This window comes from Bufo bufo, chromosome 5, assembly GCF_905171765.1.
Source record: "Bufo bufo chromosome 5, aBufBuf1.1, whole genome shotgun sequence".
Taxonomy (NCBI): domain Eukaryota; kingdom Metazoa; phylum Chordata; class Amphibia; order Anura; family Bufonidae; genus Bufo; species Bufo bufo.
The window spans coordinates 47,577,487-47,596,085 of record NC_053393.1 but is presented as its reverse complement, the minus strand read 5'-3'; the positions used below and the strand labels follow the sequence as shown (position 1 = coordinate 47,596,085).

General features: G+C 41.4%; 1 protein-coding gene across 4 annotated transcripts in view; it reads left to right on the top strand.

Moving 5' to 3' along the window:
- ENPP2 (ectonucleotide pyrophosphatase/phosphodiesterase 2) overlaps positions 1–18,599 on the top strand; it is a 96,857-nt gene that overhangs the window by 21,741 nt on the left and 56,517 nt on the right. For all 4 annotated transcript variants that reach the window (XM_040432007.1, XM_040432006.1, XM_040432005.1 and 1 more), the window contains exons 3-11: positions 2,341–2,496; positions 5,930–6,052; positions 9,758–9,818; positions 10,259–10,356; positions 10,895–10,974; positions 13,007–13,126; positions 13,360–13,415; positions 13,830–13,895; positions 15,454–15,526. In XM_040432007.1, the coding sequence (XP_040287941.1) occupies positions 2,341–2,496; positions 5,930–6,052; positions 9,758–9,818; positions 10,259–10,356; positions 10,895–10,974; positions 13,007–13,126; positions 13,360–13,415; positions 13,830–13,895; positions 15,454–15,526 (833 nt within the window). The remainder of the gene's footprint in view (positions 1–2,340; positions 2,497–5,929; positions 6,053–9,757; positions 9,819–10,258; positions 10,357–10,894; positions 10,975–13,006; positions 13,127–13,359; positions 13,416–13,829; positions 13,896–15,453; positions 15,527–18,599) is intronic.

Here is an 18,599-nt window from a genome sequence, read left to right as displayed (position 1 = left end):
ATGGAGGAAATCTATTTAGAACCTCCGCCTACAGGATAATTGCAGGTTTTTGAGGATTTTTTCCCCCCAAAACTACTGGATAATTTAATTTATTTTTAATGCTACCCTCTGTGCAGCGAACTGGAGGGGAGGTCAGGATGGGCAGAGTGGTAGTAGTACTCCTAGTTCACAGTGGTAGTCCTCCTCACATTGGCTCTCTCTTGGGCCATGCAGTGAATTGAGGGTGCACCATTTCTTCGCTCAGGGCACTCCCTAGCCTTGGGGTCCCTGTCTGGTGTTAGGTGGGGAGTCCTTGATGTTAGGTAGATAGTTGCAAGACAGGACTTACTGGTGGTGCAGGTAATGCAGTGCTGGCACTAATGAAGCTGTTGGGTGCAAGGCAATAAACAGGCCGGTATAAGGTAAGATGTATTCTTGGCAAATAACACTTAAGGAAAAGGTCTCATGCAATACACATACAATAGTTCCTAGGCCTTATATGGAAAAGCAGGCTGTATAGTCTCTGTCTATTAAATCTAAACAACTTCCCAAATTGATTAAAGGCATGCAAATCCACAACTTGGGATACAGTTCCCACAGCTAGGTGTAGATTCTTCATTGGGTAGCTAATCTATTGTAAAAGTGTGTGGTGTGCAGTGTGCCGGAGGAAATTAACCCTTTCTACAGGCAGCAAAGTCCATAGCCATAAACAAGTGTTACTTTTGCTACCAAACCCAGTTTTTAGTCCTAAACAGTCTATTGATTATTTGCTTCCTTCTCCCAGAGGTCTGGCTCTTGTTCTCAGCATGTAGAGATGGAGAACCTCTTGTAGTAGGCCTCAAACTGCATAGGCACTTGCAGCTCCTCACGCTTCAGCTGCTCTGATCAGACTCGCTGGATGATGCAATCAGACTACACAGCTCCTTTCTCAGAGAGGAAGGTCCAGCCTCCCTCCTGCCGAGTAGGTGGTTTCCCAGTTCAACTCTTATTAGAATCACATAACACAATAGTGAAACCTCTCGCTTCCGGCTCCAACGCTTCTCCTGAGCTGCATCGGTTCTCTGGAATGCTCTACCCCAAGAAATCAGGTTAAAATCGCAACATAAACAGTTGTAAGCGCTCCCTAAAAACACATCTTTGGCCTATTTATCATAATTTCCTGAACCTGGTCCTCCACCAAACTCTCCAATGCACCCAGAAGCACTACAGATATCGGCTGGTGACTGGCTCATGCAGCTCCCCTATTTTGCCAAGATGGCTGGACCATTGTACAAAACAAGCACTTTTACCCTTTGTCACTCCTATCTCCTCATTCCTCGTGTTCTAATTATTGACTTGTCTGTTAGTATATTATTTATGACTGTTTGTACGTGAACCCCTAAATTGTAAACCGCTGCGGAATATGTTGCCGCTATATAAATAAAGATTATTATTATTATTGTATGGAGTTACAGGGGTTCCTCGGGCTAAGTTCCTTCTCAGCAGAAGTCATCAATATCACATTGGCAGGGGTCTGACATCCGGCACCCACACCGATCAGCTGTTTTGAGCCGCCGTAAGCCCGGAAACGACACAGTGAACGGAAGCAGAAGGCTCTGTATACTATGTAGTGCCTGTTCCAGGGTACTGCAACTCAACTGTTTAAGTGCCTGGGAGCTGAGCTGCGCTGGAAACTACACAGTGTACGGAGACTTCTGCTTCCGCTCTATACACTGTATAGTGTCTGACACCACAGCTTAACAAAAACAAATACAGGTGCACTCTGCGGTCTTACTAACCCTCGTACTGGTGTAAAATTGAGAATTAGCCAACATATCCTACTTGGAGGACATGTCTGAGCCCGAGCACCGCGCCAAGGTTTCTCAAGTAGCTCGGGAACCTAACGCTAAACCTACCTGGGCCGTATGGGCAATACCAGGAGCCAGTGGGCGAATTACAGGTGCGCAAGGTCCGACTCAAAGCAATCTCCCAGTAACCTCCAGCATGTGACCATGCATACAATGGGAGGAGGCAGAGAGCTCTGAGCCCCACCCAAGACTGGCTGATATAGCCCGGGCCTCACATGTGCGGGCTATATCAGCCAGTCTTGGGTGGGGCTCAGAGCTCTCTGCCTCTTCCCATTGTATGCACTGATTGCTGGGGGATCCATTAGGAGGACAGCTTGTAGTTATCTTATTGTCAATGGACCCTTCTAACAAGTAGGGATTGTCCTAAACAAAGAACCCTTTTACCAACAGGGTTATTTGTTATGGTTACACAAAAATGTATGCGGTGCGGTAGTGAATACTTTTTCTAGGCACTGTATGTATCTGTTTTACTGTATTCTGCTGTTTTATATTCTCTTGCTTTCCTTTTACACAGTTCTCAATGACCCCCCCTGGGATAGCACTTTGGGTTCCTGTAAGGACAGATGTTTTGAGCTTCAAGAAGCTGAACCCCCTTCCTGCCGCTGCGACAACCTCTGTAAGAGTTATAACAGTTGCTGCCAGGACTTTGACCAGCTATGCCTAAAAACAGGTACAGTGTTCGAGACCATGAAGGTTGCTACTTCTGGCCTTCATCATGGGAATATGAACATAATGGGGCTGAAATAGCTCTGTGAGGCTGCTGCAGATGTTATCAGTGGTTTTGGGGTTAGGTTCACACAGAGTTTTTTGGAGGAGGGTTTGAGACGAGATTTTCCTGCTGGTTTTGTTTTTTTATTTTTCCGATTCCTATCGAATCCACTTATGGCTTTGGCTGAAAAACCTATAGGAAAATCTGCCTCGAAATCTCTTTCAAGAAACTATGCGAGCCTACCCTTGCATTAAACATTCCCTGGGAGCAAAAAATTAGCAGGACATAATCCACCATGACCATTGACATGGTTCCAAATATCTTGAATATCGATTAGGCTCATGGGTGTAATGGCCATAAAGGCGCCAACTTGGTGATAAACAGAAATGTCACTTTTCCTTTCAAAAACCTCAGGTGGTGAATTCTACTGTCTAGCTCCCCTATGTGAGTTGTCCTTGGTGCTATAGATCTGGTAGATAACTTCATCCATCGCTTGCTGTGTTCATTACTGTAGTTGAGTTTATGGTCAATAGAGGGTGGCAGACGAAGCTTGAGTTAGAAACCCCTAGCCATTTTACTGTCATAACAAGTAGAGTATTTGCCCCTTCCATGCCAAGTACGTGTGTGCAGTCTTGTAAGCCAGGCAATGCGCCTGGTACGCCGAGTACGTGTGCGCAGTATTGTAGACCAGGCGATGCCCCTCTGGATTCGGGAAAATATATTCTAATTAGCTTTCCTAAAGCTATCTGACTCCGGCAGATGTTAGACTTGATAATTTGCATATATTTTACTCATAAATACAGAGGATCATTGTCTAGCCTACAATAGTCATCACGTATATCAACTGGTCTCCATAATAGAAATAGTACCCACCCAGAGGTTCCCCCCCTAAGGCCTTGTAACTAGAAATGTTCTCATCTGCTTTTCTCTGATTAAGGGCTTTTGTCCTGGATGAACTAGGTGCAGATGTGAGGTTGGCTTAGCTATTTTTCTAGCTTTGCTATTTAAGCTTTGCCCGTCAGGGGACCTCGCCTCCCACCATCCAATCCATGGTTACAACATTTTGCTCTTTTTTTTCTCTTAAAATAACTTGGGAGAGAAGAGGTTAATGTAAGCCTGGCATAAGTGTGGTTTTGAGATTCTGAATGTGGGAGGTGGTTGTATTTAATCTGGTCTGGTTCGCCACTTTCTCTAATTAAAGAAACCACTTAATAAATATATGTTAGTCTCAATGAATGTGACCTTTTTATGACGTTTTAACGCGGAATCGGGGCACGGTGCTAACATGTTCCTAAATCAAACAGTATTCATTCTGTTCAGGCATGTGTTAAGAGCTAATAGGACATAAGGAGACCTGTTAGGACAGACCTTGCTCGACTTACTTGTGGATTAGCCACTTATGCTTGCTGTAGTCCTGCCTGCTGCAGCACAATCCTGTATTGATACACAGACACTTCCCACCGTCCATTGCATACTCTCTACTATAGCTGACATAGTCTGAGCTTGTTTTTGAGCTAAAGCTGAATGTGTGAAAGGGAGAACACAAACAATTTCACCTATTTCTCCCTTTTTCCTCCATTTATTTCTGATGAGATGCTTTAACCAAAGAAGCAGTTGAGTAGAGCAGTATGGGAAAAATAGAAAAATTAATAAAGTCAATGACTGTTGAAAACCTAAAAACTGGTTCTTGAATGGAGACCCCCTCCTCCATAATACAGATTTCACTTTTATAGTAGTTATATTCTTGTACATAGGAGCAGTATTATAGTAGTTATATTCTTGTACATAGGATCAGTATTATAGTAGTTATATTCTTGTACATAGGAGCAGTATTATAGTAGTTATATTCTTGTACATAGGATCAGTATTATAGTAGTTATATTCTTGTACATAGGAGCAGTATTATAGTAGTTATATTCTTGTACATAGGAGCAGTATTATAGTAGTTATATTCTTGTACATAGGAGCAGTATTATAGTAGTTATATTCTTGTACATAGGAGCAGTATTATAGTAGTTATATTCTTGTACATAGGAGCAGTATTATAGTAGTTATATTCTTGTACATAGGATCAGTATTATAGTAGTTATATTCTTGTACACAGGAGCAGTATTATAGTAGTTATATTCTTGTACACAGGAGCAGTATTATAGTAGTTATATTCTTGTACATAGGAGCAGTATTATAGTAGTTATATACTTGTACATAGGAGCAGTATTATAGTAGTTATATTCTTGTACATAGGAGCAGTATTATAGTAGTTATATTCTTGTACATAGGAGCAGTATTATAGTAGTTATATTCTTGTACACAGGAGCAGTATTATAGTAGTTATATTCTTGTACATAGGAGCAGTATTATAGTAGTTATATTCTTGTACATAGGAGGCAGTATTATAGTAGTTATATTCTTGTACATAGGAGGCAGTATTATAGTAGTTATATTCTTGTACATAGGAGGCAGTATTATAGTAGTTATATTCTTGTACATAGGAGGCAGTATTATAGTAGTTATATTCTTGTACATAGGAGGCAGTATTATAGTAGTTATATTCTTGTACATAGGAGGCAGTATTATAGTAGTTATATTCTTGTACATAGGAGGCAGTATTATAGTAGTTATATTCTTGTACATAGGAGGCAGTATTATAGTAGTTATATTCTTGTACATAGGAGCAGTATTATAGTAGTTATATTCTTGTACACAGGAGCAGTATTATAGTAGTTATATTCTTGTACATAGGAGCAGTATTATAGTAGTTATATTCTTGTACATAAGAGCAGTATTATAGCAGTTATATTCCTACACATGGGAGGCAGTATTATAGTAGTTATATTCTTGTACATAGGAGGCAGTATTATAGTAGTTATATTCTTGTACATAGGAGCAGTATTTTAGTAGTTATATTCTTGTACACAGGAGCAGTATTATAGTAGTTATATTCTTGTACATAGGAGGCAGTATTATAGTAGTTATATTCTTGTACATAGGAGGCAGTATTATAGTAGTTATATTCTTGTACATAGGAGCAGTATTATAGTAGTTATATTCTTGTACATAGGAGGCAGTATTATAGTAGTTATATTCTTGTACATAGGAGGCAGTATTATAGTAGTTATATTCTTGTACATAGGAGGCAGTATTATAGTAGTTATATTCTTGTACATAGGAGGCAGTATTATAGTAGTTATATTCTTGTACATAGGAGGCAGTATTATAGTAGTTATATTCTTGTACATAGGAGGCAGTATTATAGTAGTTATATTCTTGTACATAGGAGGCAGTATTATAGTAGTTATATTCTTGTACATAGGAGGCAGTATTATAGTAGTTATATTTTGTACAGAGGAGCAGTATTATAGTAGTTATATTTTCTCAATTTTGTTATTCTTAGCACGTGGTTGGAGCTGTAAAGAACGGTGTGGTGAGGTCCGAAATGATGACAGTGCGTGTTATTGCTCTGATGATTGCCTGGCTAGAGGTGACTGCTGCACTGACTATCAGACGACGTGTAAAGGTAATGACTCTCTATTCTTTCCAGACAACTGGTGTACATTTTTAGGAGCTGATTTTGTAATTTCTGGTTGACCAATAATTATCTTCAACTTGACACATTGGGGGAATTTATCATGAAGGAATTATTTGAAGTTTTGCTTGAGTCTGCGTTGATCTACTTTTATGCCACATGCATCAAATATCGCATGTAGTTTGATAAATTTGTCTGATCATTAAATTCCCCCCATCTACTCTGGAATTCTGGCTTCAAAAAGTCGCATAATAAGGGTTTTGCAACTTTTTTGAGGTCACTAGCGAAAAATTTAGCAACTTTTTGGTATTTTTACACCACTCACTCCAGTTTTGAAAAATTGCTGTAAGATGGGCATGGTTAGCTCTGTTATTGAGTTTCTTTGCTGATTTATCGCTGGTACTTGTCACTTAAGTCATAAACTCAATCCAGTACAGGCGTGTAGTAGGAAAACTGGAGTAGCGTTTCTAGACAGAATTGTTAGGTTTTGCACATGTGACATTTGATAAATTTGGTGGAAAGTACTTCAACACAGACTCAAGGTAAACTGACTTCAAATATTACCCTCATGATAAATATAAATTCTTCCCAACGTTTTTTGTGCAACCTTTAAAAAAAAAAAAAAAAAAGACTTAAATCTGGAGTGAAGCTCATTGACATATTTAACCACAGCCATATTTCCAAACTGGAGTGAGTGGGGCAAACATGCAAAAAGTTGCAAAAGCCATATTTTGCGACCTAAAATTCTGTAGTAAATCCATGATCAATCAGGGCCATTGTCATTTCACATATCAGCTATGGTATATAATTGGATGTTTGATACAATAGTTGGTTTTGGATGTTAGTCGTTTGATTAAAGTTATTGGGTGTGGCCTAAGTTTAAGGCCTCATGCATACAAACTTTTATTTTCTTTCCTTGTCCGTTCCGGTGTTTTTGCGGACCTTATACGGAACCATTCATTTTAACGGATCCGCAAAAAAAAACGGAAGTTACTCCGTGTGCATCCGTTTCCGTATGTAAGAATTTCAGTTCCGCAAAAAAATAGAACATGTCCTATTATTGTCCGCATTACAGACAAGGATAGTCCTGTTCTATTAGGGGCCAGCTGTTCCGTTCCGCAAAATACCGAATGCACACGGACATCATCCATATTTTTTGCGGATTCGTTTTTTGTGGACTGCAGGCCTAAAGGGGTATTCCGGTTGGTACAAGTTATCCACAAGATAAACAATAACTTTAAGATCGGTGGCGGTCCTAACACTGAAACCCCCACTGATCACGAGAACGGGGTCCTTGTGCCACCTGCAGATCTCCTGCTGCTCCCCTGAAACGACCTGAGCGGCTGGTCGCCCCTGTGCGCGTCCATTTTATTCACTTCTATTGGAGTTCCAGAGATGGCTGAATACAGCGCTCCACTGTCTCTGGACCTCCCATAGAAATGAATGGAACAGCTGCGCACGTGTGACGGCTTCTCCAGTCATTTTAGGGGAGCTTCAAGGGGCCTTCAGGGAGTACCGGGCCCCTTTTCTCCTGATCAGTGGGGGTCCCAGCGGTAGGACCCCCACCTATCCTAAAGTTATCCCCTATCTTGTGGATAGGGAATAACTTGTACCAACCAGAATACCCCTTTTGAAGGTTTCAAATAAACAATAATAGGTGGCAACAGACCTTAAAGGGAATCTGTCACTAGCAATTTACCCAAATTTTTTTTTGCATGAATCCATGTTTAACAGGGTACCTTTTTTCCATCTGTCTTGTTCTTTTGATTGTGAGTCTTGTCATTTCTTTAAAAAATCGATTCTTATGATATGTAAATGACGCTGGAGGGAGCCCAGAGGGGCGTTATTCTTTCTCCACGGTGCCCAGGAACGCCCCTCTGAAGTGCCGTGCCCGGCTAAATTTGAAAACTAATAACGCCTCCAAGTTCATCTAAATCGCCTCCCAGAGGCGCGGCTAAGTGCTCAACGCCCCCCACCCCCATCCCAAATCCCGCGCAGGTGCAGTGCCGGCGATTGCCTGCGCTATGATAAGATGACTGACGACACTGCGCCTGCGCGGCATTTGGGATGCCGGCGAGAGGAGGATCGGGGTGTTTGCCGCAGAGCGCGGCGCTGAGGAGGGGGGGGTGTTGAGCACTTAGCCGCACCTCTGGGAGGCGATTTAGATGAACTTGGAGGCGTTATTAGTTTTCAAATTTAGCCGGGCACGGCACTTCAGAGGGGCGTTCCTGGGCACCGTGGAGAAAGAATAACGCCCCTCTGGGCTCCTTACAGCTTCATTTACATATCATAAGAATCGATTTTTTTAAGAAATGACAAGACTCACAATCAAAAGAACAAGACAGATGGAAAAAAGGTTCTATGTTAAACATGGATTCATGAAAAAAATAAAATTGGTAAATTGCTAGTGACAGATTCCCTTTAATCTCGGCTGAAACCACCAACTTCCGTAGGACTGGCAGACTGGCTGACCATCTAATGTTTTTGGTGGTGACGCTCTCCCTTGATGTCGGGAATAAAGGTAAGGCATGTTGAATTTCAATATGCCTGATCATAGGCGTGCGCAGCCTCCATTTTTTTTTATCAAATAAAAAAACACTTACCTCTCTGCTCCTGGACGCCGCCGCTCCTCCCCACCCGTGATTTTCCTCCTCCTGATGTCTGCTCTCGGCTGGGCTCTCTGAACTGGGTCGCACAGCGTGACGTCACAAAGTGCCTGACGCTGTGCACAGCTGACAGCTGAGGACCAGGAAGCGGTAAGTACAGAGCGTTCACCGCTTTCCGGTCCTCCGGTACTAATGAGCACTTCCAAAATGGGAAGCGCTTCATTAGTATTCGCCGGCCAGCGGGGCTTAAGAGGCAGCTGCTGGAGGTGACAGAACCTCAATTTTGAGGCTTGATTAGGGTGTGCCCAGGCACACCCCATGCGCACGCCTGTGTGCCTGATCCTTTTGTTCTTAAAAGGGGTTGTCCAGGATTTTGATATCAATGACCTATGCTCAGGAAAGGCAATAAATATCAGATTGGCTCGTATCCAACGGCCTGAATTTCCGCCCATCTGCCAAAACTACACAGCCCAGTCCATTGGGTACTGGATGGGTCTGGTAACTGCAGCCCTGCTCCCATTCACATCAGCAGTGTAGTTCCAGCTTTTGATAGCAGCTGATAGGTTTGGGTGTGGGTTGTTGGACCCTACCGATCTGATATTGTTAGCCTGTGCTGAGGATAGGCCATCAATATAAAAATCCTATACAACCCCTTTAAGAGACATAAGCCACTTCCAGACGTGTCTGGCAGTGGCTTACTTCCCTCTCCATATTGAGCACACATGCATGGATACGAGCAGTGTATAATGTGATGGAAGAATCATGAATCCAGCCAGCAAAGAAGGCAATATGGACAATCACAGTACATTAGTAAGTGCCTTGTATTAACTTTCTCTACATGATAAATGCCATTTGAAGTGAGACAACCCCTTTAGGACTAGGTCCACACCAGCAGCCAAGGAGGAAATATGGACAATCACAATACATGTTAGTTGCCATATTAGAGCTGTAATAACCTCTGGGAGGGAAGGATACCTCTGTAATACAGTGTTGTATAACCATACGGCAGTGTTATAGACACACTTCTGCTCCATAGGGACTGTGTTCCCCATACATGCTTAATTTCCTTTTTTCGACATATATTTTTTAGGTGGAACTCGTTGGGTGGATGATGATTGTGAAGAAATTAAGCATCCTGAATGTCCAGCAGGGTAAATATAGCCTTTTTTTTTTATTAGTCTGAAAGAGGTACCGGTATTCTACTTATTTAAATATAGTTCTGCAGATTTTCCATTGACAATGCGCTGGGTTTTATTTTCTTTCCTTCTCCTGATCTCCTAACCATCTGCAGTAACATAAATACTGCTTACAGTGCTGCTTGCTCTGGTGTTACCATGGTAACATCCTGTCATGTGAGCTCCAATAGAACACATTCCTAACAGTGGAGGTCACATGACAGCATGTCGATGCACAGTTAGTCTTTGCTACCATGACGATCCCAGAGCAAGCATTCATGTTAACAGTATGTGTATCTGCAAGTTAGGAAATCTGAAGGAGAGAAAATCTCATTCTAATATTACAAAAGAGAGCTTAAAAATGTACATCTGAGCCATGTTTTTAGAATCTCGTACAATACTTTCATTCTCTATAGGTTTGTCCGTCCTCCTTTGATCATCTTCTCAGTTGATGGATTTCGCGCTTCATATATGAAGGAAGGAAACAAAGTCTTGCCCAATATATACAAGCTAAGTAGGTGCCATAATTTTAATAATTTCAATTTCATACGTCTTTGTTTCGCAGTTTTTCTATATGACCCCTCTAAGCCTTAGTGGCTGATTAGAGAGAGGAGCGACAGATCTGTTTTCCAAGCCCTGAATGGAACCGTGGGTCATCGTTCAAATTTTCAAAGACCCTTTAGACCCAGGAAAAACTAGTTATATAATTCAAATAGTCCAAATAGGGTCATCGTTATTACATCCTATCGTGGCGTATGTAATGGGAGGGGGTCTGTCTCAGTGACAGATTCCATTTTATTCTTGATATTCATAAACACTGATGTTCGTAATTTTTCCTAAGTCATATATGCACCTTGTACCCCAAGTATTTTTAATGCATATATGCTTTTGTGAAACCCACTTTGCTCCATTTTCTAGAATTTTCAGAATAAATTTTTATACAAATTTTTTGGAATGCATTATATGAATTTGCAGAAAAGACCTATTTAATCATTTAACTGTCAAATGTAATAAAGATAGTCATTTTGAGAATTACTTTGTTCTTTACTTAGGAACATGTGGAACACATACTCCTTATATGAGACCCGTTTACCCCACAAAAACATTTCCGAATTTGTATACGCTGGCAACGGTAAATGATCATGGTTATTTTTTTATATTGTTTTTGTCTAATTTTTCATGAGTAATGGACTCAAGTACATTGACGTTTCTGGGCCCCATTGTAAAATCTGTAACCTCTGGGTCCTCCAACTATTAAACCTGCCATTAATGGTACTGGTCTCCTAATATGGTGAAGAGGGACATTTAGGTAAAATCGTTTTCTAAAATTTACTGCTGCTTTAAAATAAAATTCAAATCTTTTGCTTTGAAGGAAACTTATCATTAGAAATTTTTTTTTTTTTTTTGTTTAAATCATGAAAAATTTTCATTTTTGGTGATGTTGTTTTTACTTTTCAATGTCAAAACCTATAACTAAACAAAACTATAAAATTCTGCAGTTTTCACACTGGCCACTAAGGCTAATAATAGGCACCACTTATCACTTTCCTGCAGTTATTTGCTTATCTGTCATTCTAATTCTGCTTGTAATGATATCACCTCTGTATATTGTTAAAACAGAATTCTCCATTCACAATAGATGATTGTCAGAGTTTATCTTTTCTGTCCTTGTCCAATGACCTCTGCACAGGTCACAGAGCATGCCTAGAAAACTTGCTCATAGAAGTCACCGAGGTCCTCTCCAGACCATTGTGTCTATGGCCTATGGGTCTGCCGTAAAGCAATTTTCTCAGGCAAAAACAGCTCAGGCAAGATGGCCGCCCCCATAATCATGTTCAGGAAATAGAATAAATAAATCTGCAATCAGAAAATAAGTCAAAAAGGAGATGTGCTACTATCTGATTTTAACTCTCAGAGGTCTTTGTTAACAATATGGAATCCTTTTTTCTGTACAGAGCTGAGATACTCTACTCACTGCCTGTGGATTTTTTTTGTCTTGTCAGTCATTTAGGGAGCTGATGGACTCCGTATCTCTGCTCTCTGACATTATAAACACTCATTATATTCAGTTCTTATCTTACTGATAAGAATGTGGCTTAAAAAAAGTGTTTATGACCTCTGAGTAGTTTAGAGATAGGCACAAAGGGAAAGTGCCAGTACCAGTCACACAGTTAGAAAAACAGTTAACCCTTTGTGACAGAATTGCTCAATATTTTTTATAAAGGCCAAATGAAAATATGATTTTTTGCCAAAAAGTTAAATCCAATCATAAACAAATATTGCCTCCAAAGGTGTACGTAGTATATTTAGTAGAAATCTAAATCTGAGCAGAATTGCTTAAAAAAATCTCCCTCTCAACCCAAAGTGACGGAAAGTCAATTAGAAGACTCCTCTGATGTACAGAAAAATGAAAATTATAGTATTATAGAGCTATTTTAAAGGGGTTGTCCAGTTTCAAGAGGAAACCGGACAACTCAGGGGATCAACCTGTAATAAAGAATAGATGACTATTCACCTGGCGGATCCTCTACCAACACTCCCTTGCTCTCGACTTGGCTCTCTTTTCCTGGCAGTGACAGCACCTCAACAGCATGTGAATGCTGCAGCCAATCACCGGCCTTTTCAGTGCACCTCTGAGACTAGTGATTGGCTGCAGCAGTCACGTGTTGTCGAAGTGATGTCTTTGCTGCCATCAAGAAAAAGGAGCCCTTCCGGGAGAGCTGGAGTGGTGGCATGGGATCTGGCAAGTAAGTAGTCCTCTATTTTTTTTTTTTATTACAGACTGATCCCCTGAGTTTGCAGTAAAGAAAGACCGGCACTCACTATGTCTTGAGGAAAGGAAATCTTTATTGTCACATATAATCCGTGACGCCATTTGCCATTTGTTACGGAGTGCCGGCTGATCATCACTTTTTTTGATCCCCTGAGTTGTCCGACTTTCTCTTGCCACTGAATAACTCCTTTAAATATTACAATGTTTTTAATGCATAATCTATGGTAATTTCTATTTGGCCATTTATTCCATCCAATATTCTGTAATTTTTCACAATCTTTTTCCAGTTGTCCTATAGATAGATGTTTTTGTTGATGACCTTAATGGGATGCATAAAAATAACAAAAGTCAAAAATTTTTAATTATATGATTTATTTCCTTTTTATTTAAGGGGCTGTATCCTGAATCTCATGGGATTGTTGGTAATTCCATGTACGATCCAGTATTTGATGCCAACTTCAGCCTTCGCTCACGAGAGAAATTCAATCACAGATGGTGGGGCGGGCAACCGGTAAGTGACAGTGTACAGTCCTGGCGATGATCCTTCTTACAAGGAATAATGTAGATATAAAAATGTGCCTTCATTCGGGTTGTACCTCCTTGACCAGGTAGACCATGAAACCAGGTCGATCCAGCTGTCCTTAGAGGGCTGCAACCTGACTGTTATATTTGTGTAAAACACAACTTTAGTGGCGAATTGACAGATTATAAATGAGTCACATGTTTTTTATCTTTGATTTTCAGATTTGGATTACGGCTGATAAGCAAGGAGTTAAGGCAGCCACATTCTTCTGGCCCATGTAAGTCCTCTGTACATCTTCCACAATTATTCGGCTACATTTAGTAAACTTTACAACATTTATAATATGGCTGCATTTTAGCTTCCTGGACCCGCTCACTCTTTTACTGAACCAAACTCAGAGCACTGTAGACCCTGTAGGAGTCCAGGTGTCGCCTTTCTCAATACGGAGGCTAAAACTAGGCCATGTTATAGTCGTTGGTGATTCCTTGAGTAATATACCATTTTAAAACATTGGTGGGGCGAGAGATTTATGGAAACTTTTGCAAGAGGAAAATAGTTACTGATGTCAACCAATCAGCTTCTAGATCCTTTTTTTTTTTTTTTTTTGCTATTGACAACTGCAGCGCTTTTCCTTTGCTCTACTTTGATAAATCGCCACCAATTCTATTGTATTTTTGCCTTTCTCTTCTAGAGTCATCACTCAGCAACGTAGAGTCATGACGGTACTACAGTGGTTGCATTTACCTGACAGTGAAAGGTATGTCACAGCATAGCTGTTCCTATCCACATTTATGTACTTTAAAGGTATATTTCAGTTGGAATTTTTTAGACACATTTTGCTCACATGTAATTTTTTTATATATTTTTTTTGCCCATTTATATAGTTTATGAGGAAGCAATTGTGCAACCTCAAGCAAGGTACCACCTCAGTAGAACACTTATTCTACAATAATGACCTTTTAAAATTAATATAATAGTATAAATGAGTTCATTATTTTAAAGTGACCTTCCAGCCAGGAGCTAAAACACTTATATGAAAATCAGGACTTGCTGGAGAGGATTACCTGCTGCTTAGTTACTTCAGATCTTGCTGCTTGGCTGTTTTTTAGCTCTGTTTTATTAGGGCAGAGTTGTGATCTGTGATTACAGTTTAGCTACAGTGATGAGTCTGAGACACACCCCTAAATTTTCATTGGTTCAGGTTGCAGCCTGAACAAATCATGAGACAGGAGGTGTGTCTCAGACCGGCTACAGTGCCTTCAGGAAGTCTGAGATAAACAGTACTCAAGGATCACAGCTCTACCCTAGTGGAGGTGACCTAAAGCAGCCAAGCGGCAAGATTCGAAGAAAATAAATATCAGGTAATCATCCCCTTTAGGTACTGACTCGTATTTCATTGTTTAGATCCTGACTGGAGTGCTGCTTTAAAAGGGTTATCCCATCTTAGACAATGGGGGCATATCGCTAGGATATGCCCCCATTTTCTGATAGGCATATCGAGAACGGAGCGGGGAGCGCTGTGGCTGGAGGACCCCAGATTTCCCGGGGTCCGTCCACCACCAAGTGCTAATCCCCGCCTCTCCCATAGAAGTGCATAGCGATATACCCCCATTGTCTGAGATGAGAAAACCCCTTTAACTGTCTGCCAAGGCAGAGTATTTGAGACTCTTGATCAGAAAAATGATGTCGGTGACAGCAGCGCTCTCCATAGAGAAGGCATAGATGCTTTTCACCCTTCCTGACTTCCTCATCGATTTATACACCGTGCTCAATGTGTTAAAGGTAAAATCAGCAATAAAAAAATGTAATGTTAAATGCCCCTCAAAGGTCTTGTATGACCTTATGGGAGGCACAAATTGTAATATTAAAAAAATTAATAAAAATATAATTCCCAGCCACCGTAACCCATACATCCCATAACAAAACAACTGTAATGGAAAGGGGACATAATAAAAACAAATATTTTAGTTGCATAAAATAACTTTGTTTCCGGTGCTGCAGGATCGTGTGAGCTGTAGTCTGACCATCGGGCTGCCACAGCAACTCCCATTGAGGCTCTCATAGACTTGCATAGAGAACCTTACTTCCGGCTGGCACTGTAGCAATCTGGTGGTCAAATTGCTGGTGACAAATAGGGACCCCAATAACAGATTTTTAAAAACGGAGTGCTTCGTTAAGTTATAAATGTGTGACTGTGATTGGTATTGTCAGTAACTATATTGCACAAGAACTATTAATCATCCCTGGGTAAAAGCCTTGGGGGTCGAGAAATCAAAATGGGGTGGCTCATTACTTCTCCATTTGGTATATTTCAGGCCGTATGTGTATGCTATATATTTGGAGCAGCCTGATCAAGCAGGGCACAGATATGGACCATTTAGTAGTGAGGTTTGTATTAAGTCTATTAAATTTGCATAAATCTGTTCACACATGGCTGTTAGGGCTCATGCACACAAACATATATTTTCTTTCCGTTCCGTTTTTTTATTTATTTTTTGCGGATCTTATGTGGAATTATTCACTTCAATGGGTCCGCAAAAAAAAGGGAAGTTACTCCGTGTGCATTCCGTTTCCGTATGTCCGTATTTTCGTTCCACAAAAAAATAGAACATGTCCTATTATTGTCTGCATTACAGACAAGGATAGTACTGTTCTATTAGGGGCCAGCGGATCCGTTTTTTGCAGACCACAAAATACATACTGTCGTGTGCATGAGTCCTTAGTCGCACAGTATTCATTACCAAAGTACATAATCAAAGTTTTCAGGTGGGAGTAGATATGAAGTATGGTAATTTCTGACTTGTTTTCCTTTAAGGGGTTTTCCAAGTGTTTTATACTGATGACCTACCCTCAGGACAGGTCATCAGTAAATGATTGAAGGGTGTCCGACTCCTGGCGCCTCCACCAATAAGAGGTTGTGGCGCTCCAATTAGCACCTCTGCCTCCTCGCAACTTACACAGCCCCACAGCCTCTTCAAGCAGCTGATTGGGGGTTTGCTGGGAGTCGGACCTCCACTGATCAGATACTGATTCCTATTCTGGAGATATGAGATGGAGCCTGGCCCTATTTAAGTAAATGTAATGCCAGACACTAGCTATGGGCAATGGGTGCAGATATTTTTTGTAGTCTTATACAATCATAGGCATAACTATAGCCATAGCACTTGCTTGGGTCCACTCAACCACAAGGCCCCAAATCAGGTGCAAGAACATTGTACCTTTTTGAGGGGAATAATATGGTGGCTTTTTGCTCCAACACAGGTTTTTTCCTTCGCCCACGACAGCACCACAGAGAGAGGATCTGCCTCCAGGGACAGGAAACCTGCAGAATAAAAAGGTGTGGTTTCCTGTCCCTGGAGTGGGAGACCTGCAGTTTTCCTTTAGTTTCCGCCCATGGCATGGAAGTCCCAGAGAGGCTCTGGAGGGCTATGAGGCACATACCTGCTAGGGTCTATCGCCCATATGTTGGGCTGGCAGGACCCTAGGAGCCAGTAGTTGTCCGGGGCTGCTACAGGGCTCTTGCGGCAGGTGCATGTGTGCTCCTCAATGGGAGTGAGGCCATGCAGGAGTACATTTAAATGGAAACAGCCCCATGGGGGTGTTGTATTCCGCCACGTGTTGCCAGGACCCAGCATGGATCGGGTCTTCCAGACGCCAGAGGAGGAGGAGACATCGTGAGAAGTGTCGTGACTTCTGGTAAGACATGCATTCCACGTGATGCACTTCCGAGTAAGAAGGCTGGATGTGCGTTTCCACAGGCACGGGGAGGGGCAGGAGCAGGTAAAAAGAGGTCAGAACTCCAGGAGACGCCGTGGTGTATGGCTGCTCCCCAAAGAAGCCGTATAAGCCCATTTTCCCTAGTTTTTTCTGGCATGTAGGTAAATATATTATACCCTCCAGGGGAGGAGTTCTATTCCTCCACATTGGGGCTATATTTGAAATACATTATTTTGCCAGACAAGCTACCCAGCTCTATAACATGGAGGAGGAAAAGAGACCAGATCCGGCAGAAGGAGAAAACACGGCGCCGGTACTTGACTGACTTGGAGTGGGTAAATGCCCAACATTTGATGTGAGACTGAAATATGGTTGTTCTTTCTCTGGACAAGGCTTAAGAAAGTTTTGGCTAAGAGAAAAAATAAGGAATGAGCATTGTATAGCTGTCCCCCGTCATCCTCATATCCTAAGAGGTTGTGCCTACAATGTATAGATAAGATGGTAGCAGAGGAGTCGCCAAGCTTTCTTAAAAATATCAAATCACTGATCCGATCAGAGGTGAAAGTCTCCCTAAGGTCGTGTAAGCGCCAGAAGAAGTCTGAAGTGGATTCCTCAGCCGATAGTGAGAAAGCTTTTCAGGCGGAGGTCTCAGAAAGTTCCACTTCCTCAGAAGATGACATGGAGGGTAGACCTTGATTTCCAGTTGAAGACACTGACAAGTTATTAAAGGCTATTCATTCCACTCTGGACTTAGAAGATGTTAAAGAAGATAAATCAGTAGTTAATTCAGTGTTTGAAGGCTTTCGGGGGAAAAAGACATAAATGTTTTCCATTACATAAGAGTGTGTTAGCCCTCATTGACAGGGAGTGGAAAAATCCGGATAAAAAGGCTTTCATTACCAAGGGGTTTAAAAGAAAGTATCCTTTTGAAGAAGAGTCATCTTGCTCCTGGGGTAGGGCTCCAAAAATTGATGTCGCCATATCTAAAATCTCAAAAAGGTCTTCTTTACCCTTTGAGGATATGGGTTTCCTGATGGACCCATTAGATAAGAAGATTGATTCTTGTCTGAAAAGCACTTGGGAGGCTGCGGCCTCGGCATTTAGACTTAGTGCTTGGTTGAAGAATTGGATGGGGATTTGTCCTAAAACAGAGGTTATGTAGTATCCCTTGTCAGGGTCAGTTTTTGTTTGGCCTAGAGCTGGATTCCCTCTTAGAGAAAGCAGCAGATAAGAAAAAGGTTTCCAGGATTTTACCCTGGAGCTTCCTCTACCCCCTTTTCAAGATCCAGTCGTCCCTTTCATTCATCTTTCAGATTTCAGAATAGGGGGCAATTTAGCAATAAAAACCGAAATCCCAGATCTAAAGGGACCAGAGGAAAGGGCTTCCTGTTGGGAGGTTCTTCCTCCCAGCCTAAAAAAACATCACAACAATGACGCCAGAAGTCTGGTGGGGGGAAGACTAAAAAAATTTTCTTCCCGCATGGGGAAAAAGTGGCAGGAGAATGGGTAAGGAAGCTTTTAAGGGAAGGTTTAAAGTTTGAATTTCTTGCAAGTCCTCCCCAAATATTTGTAGTGGCTCGGGTCTCTCCAATTATGGAGATGGACATTTTGAAATTGTTCGAAAAACAAGTACTAATTCCAGTCCCAGTGGCAGAACAGGGGAAGGGATTCTACTCTACCCTGTTTCTAGTAAAAAAAAAAAAACGGACAACTCCTTTTCGCACAATCATAAACTTAAAACAGC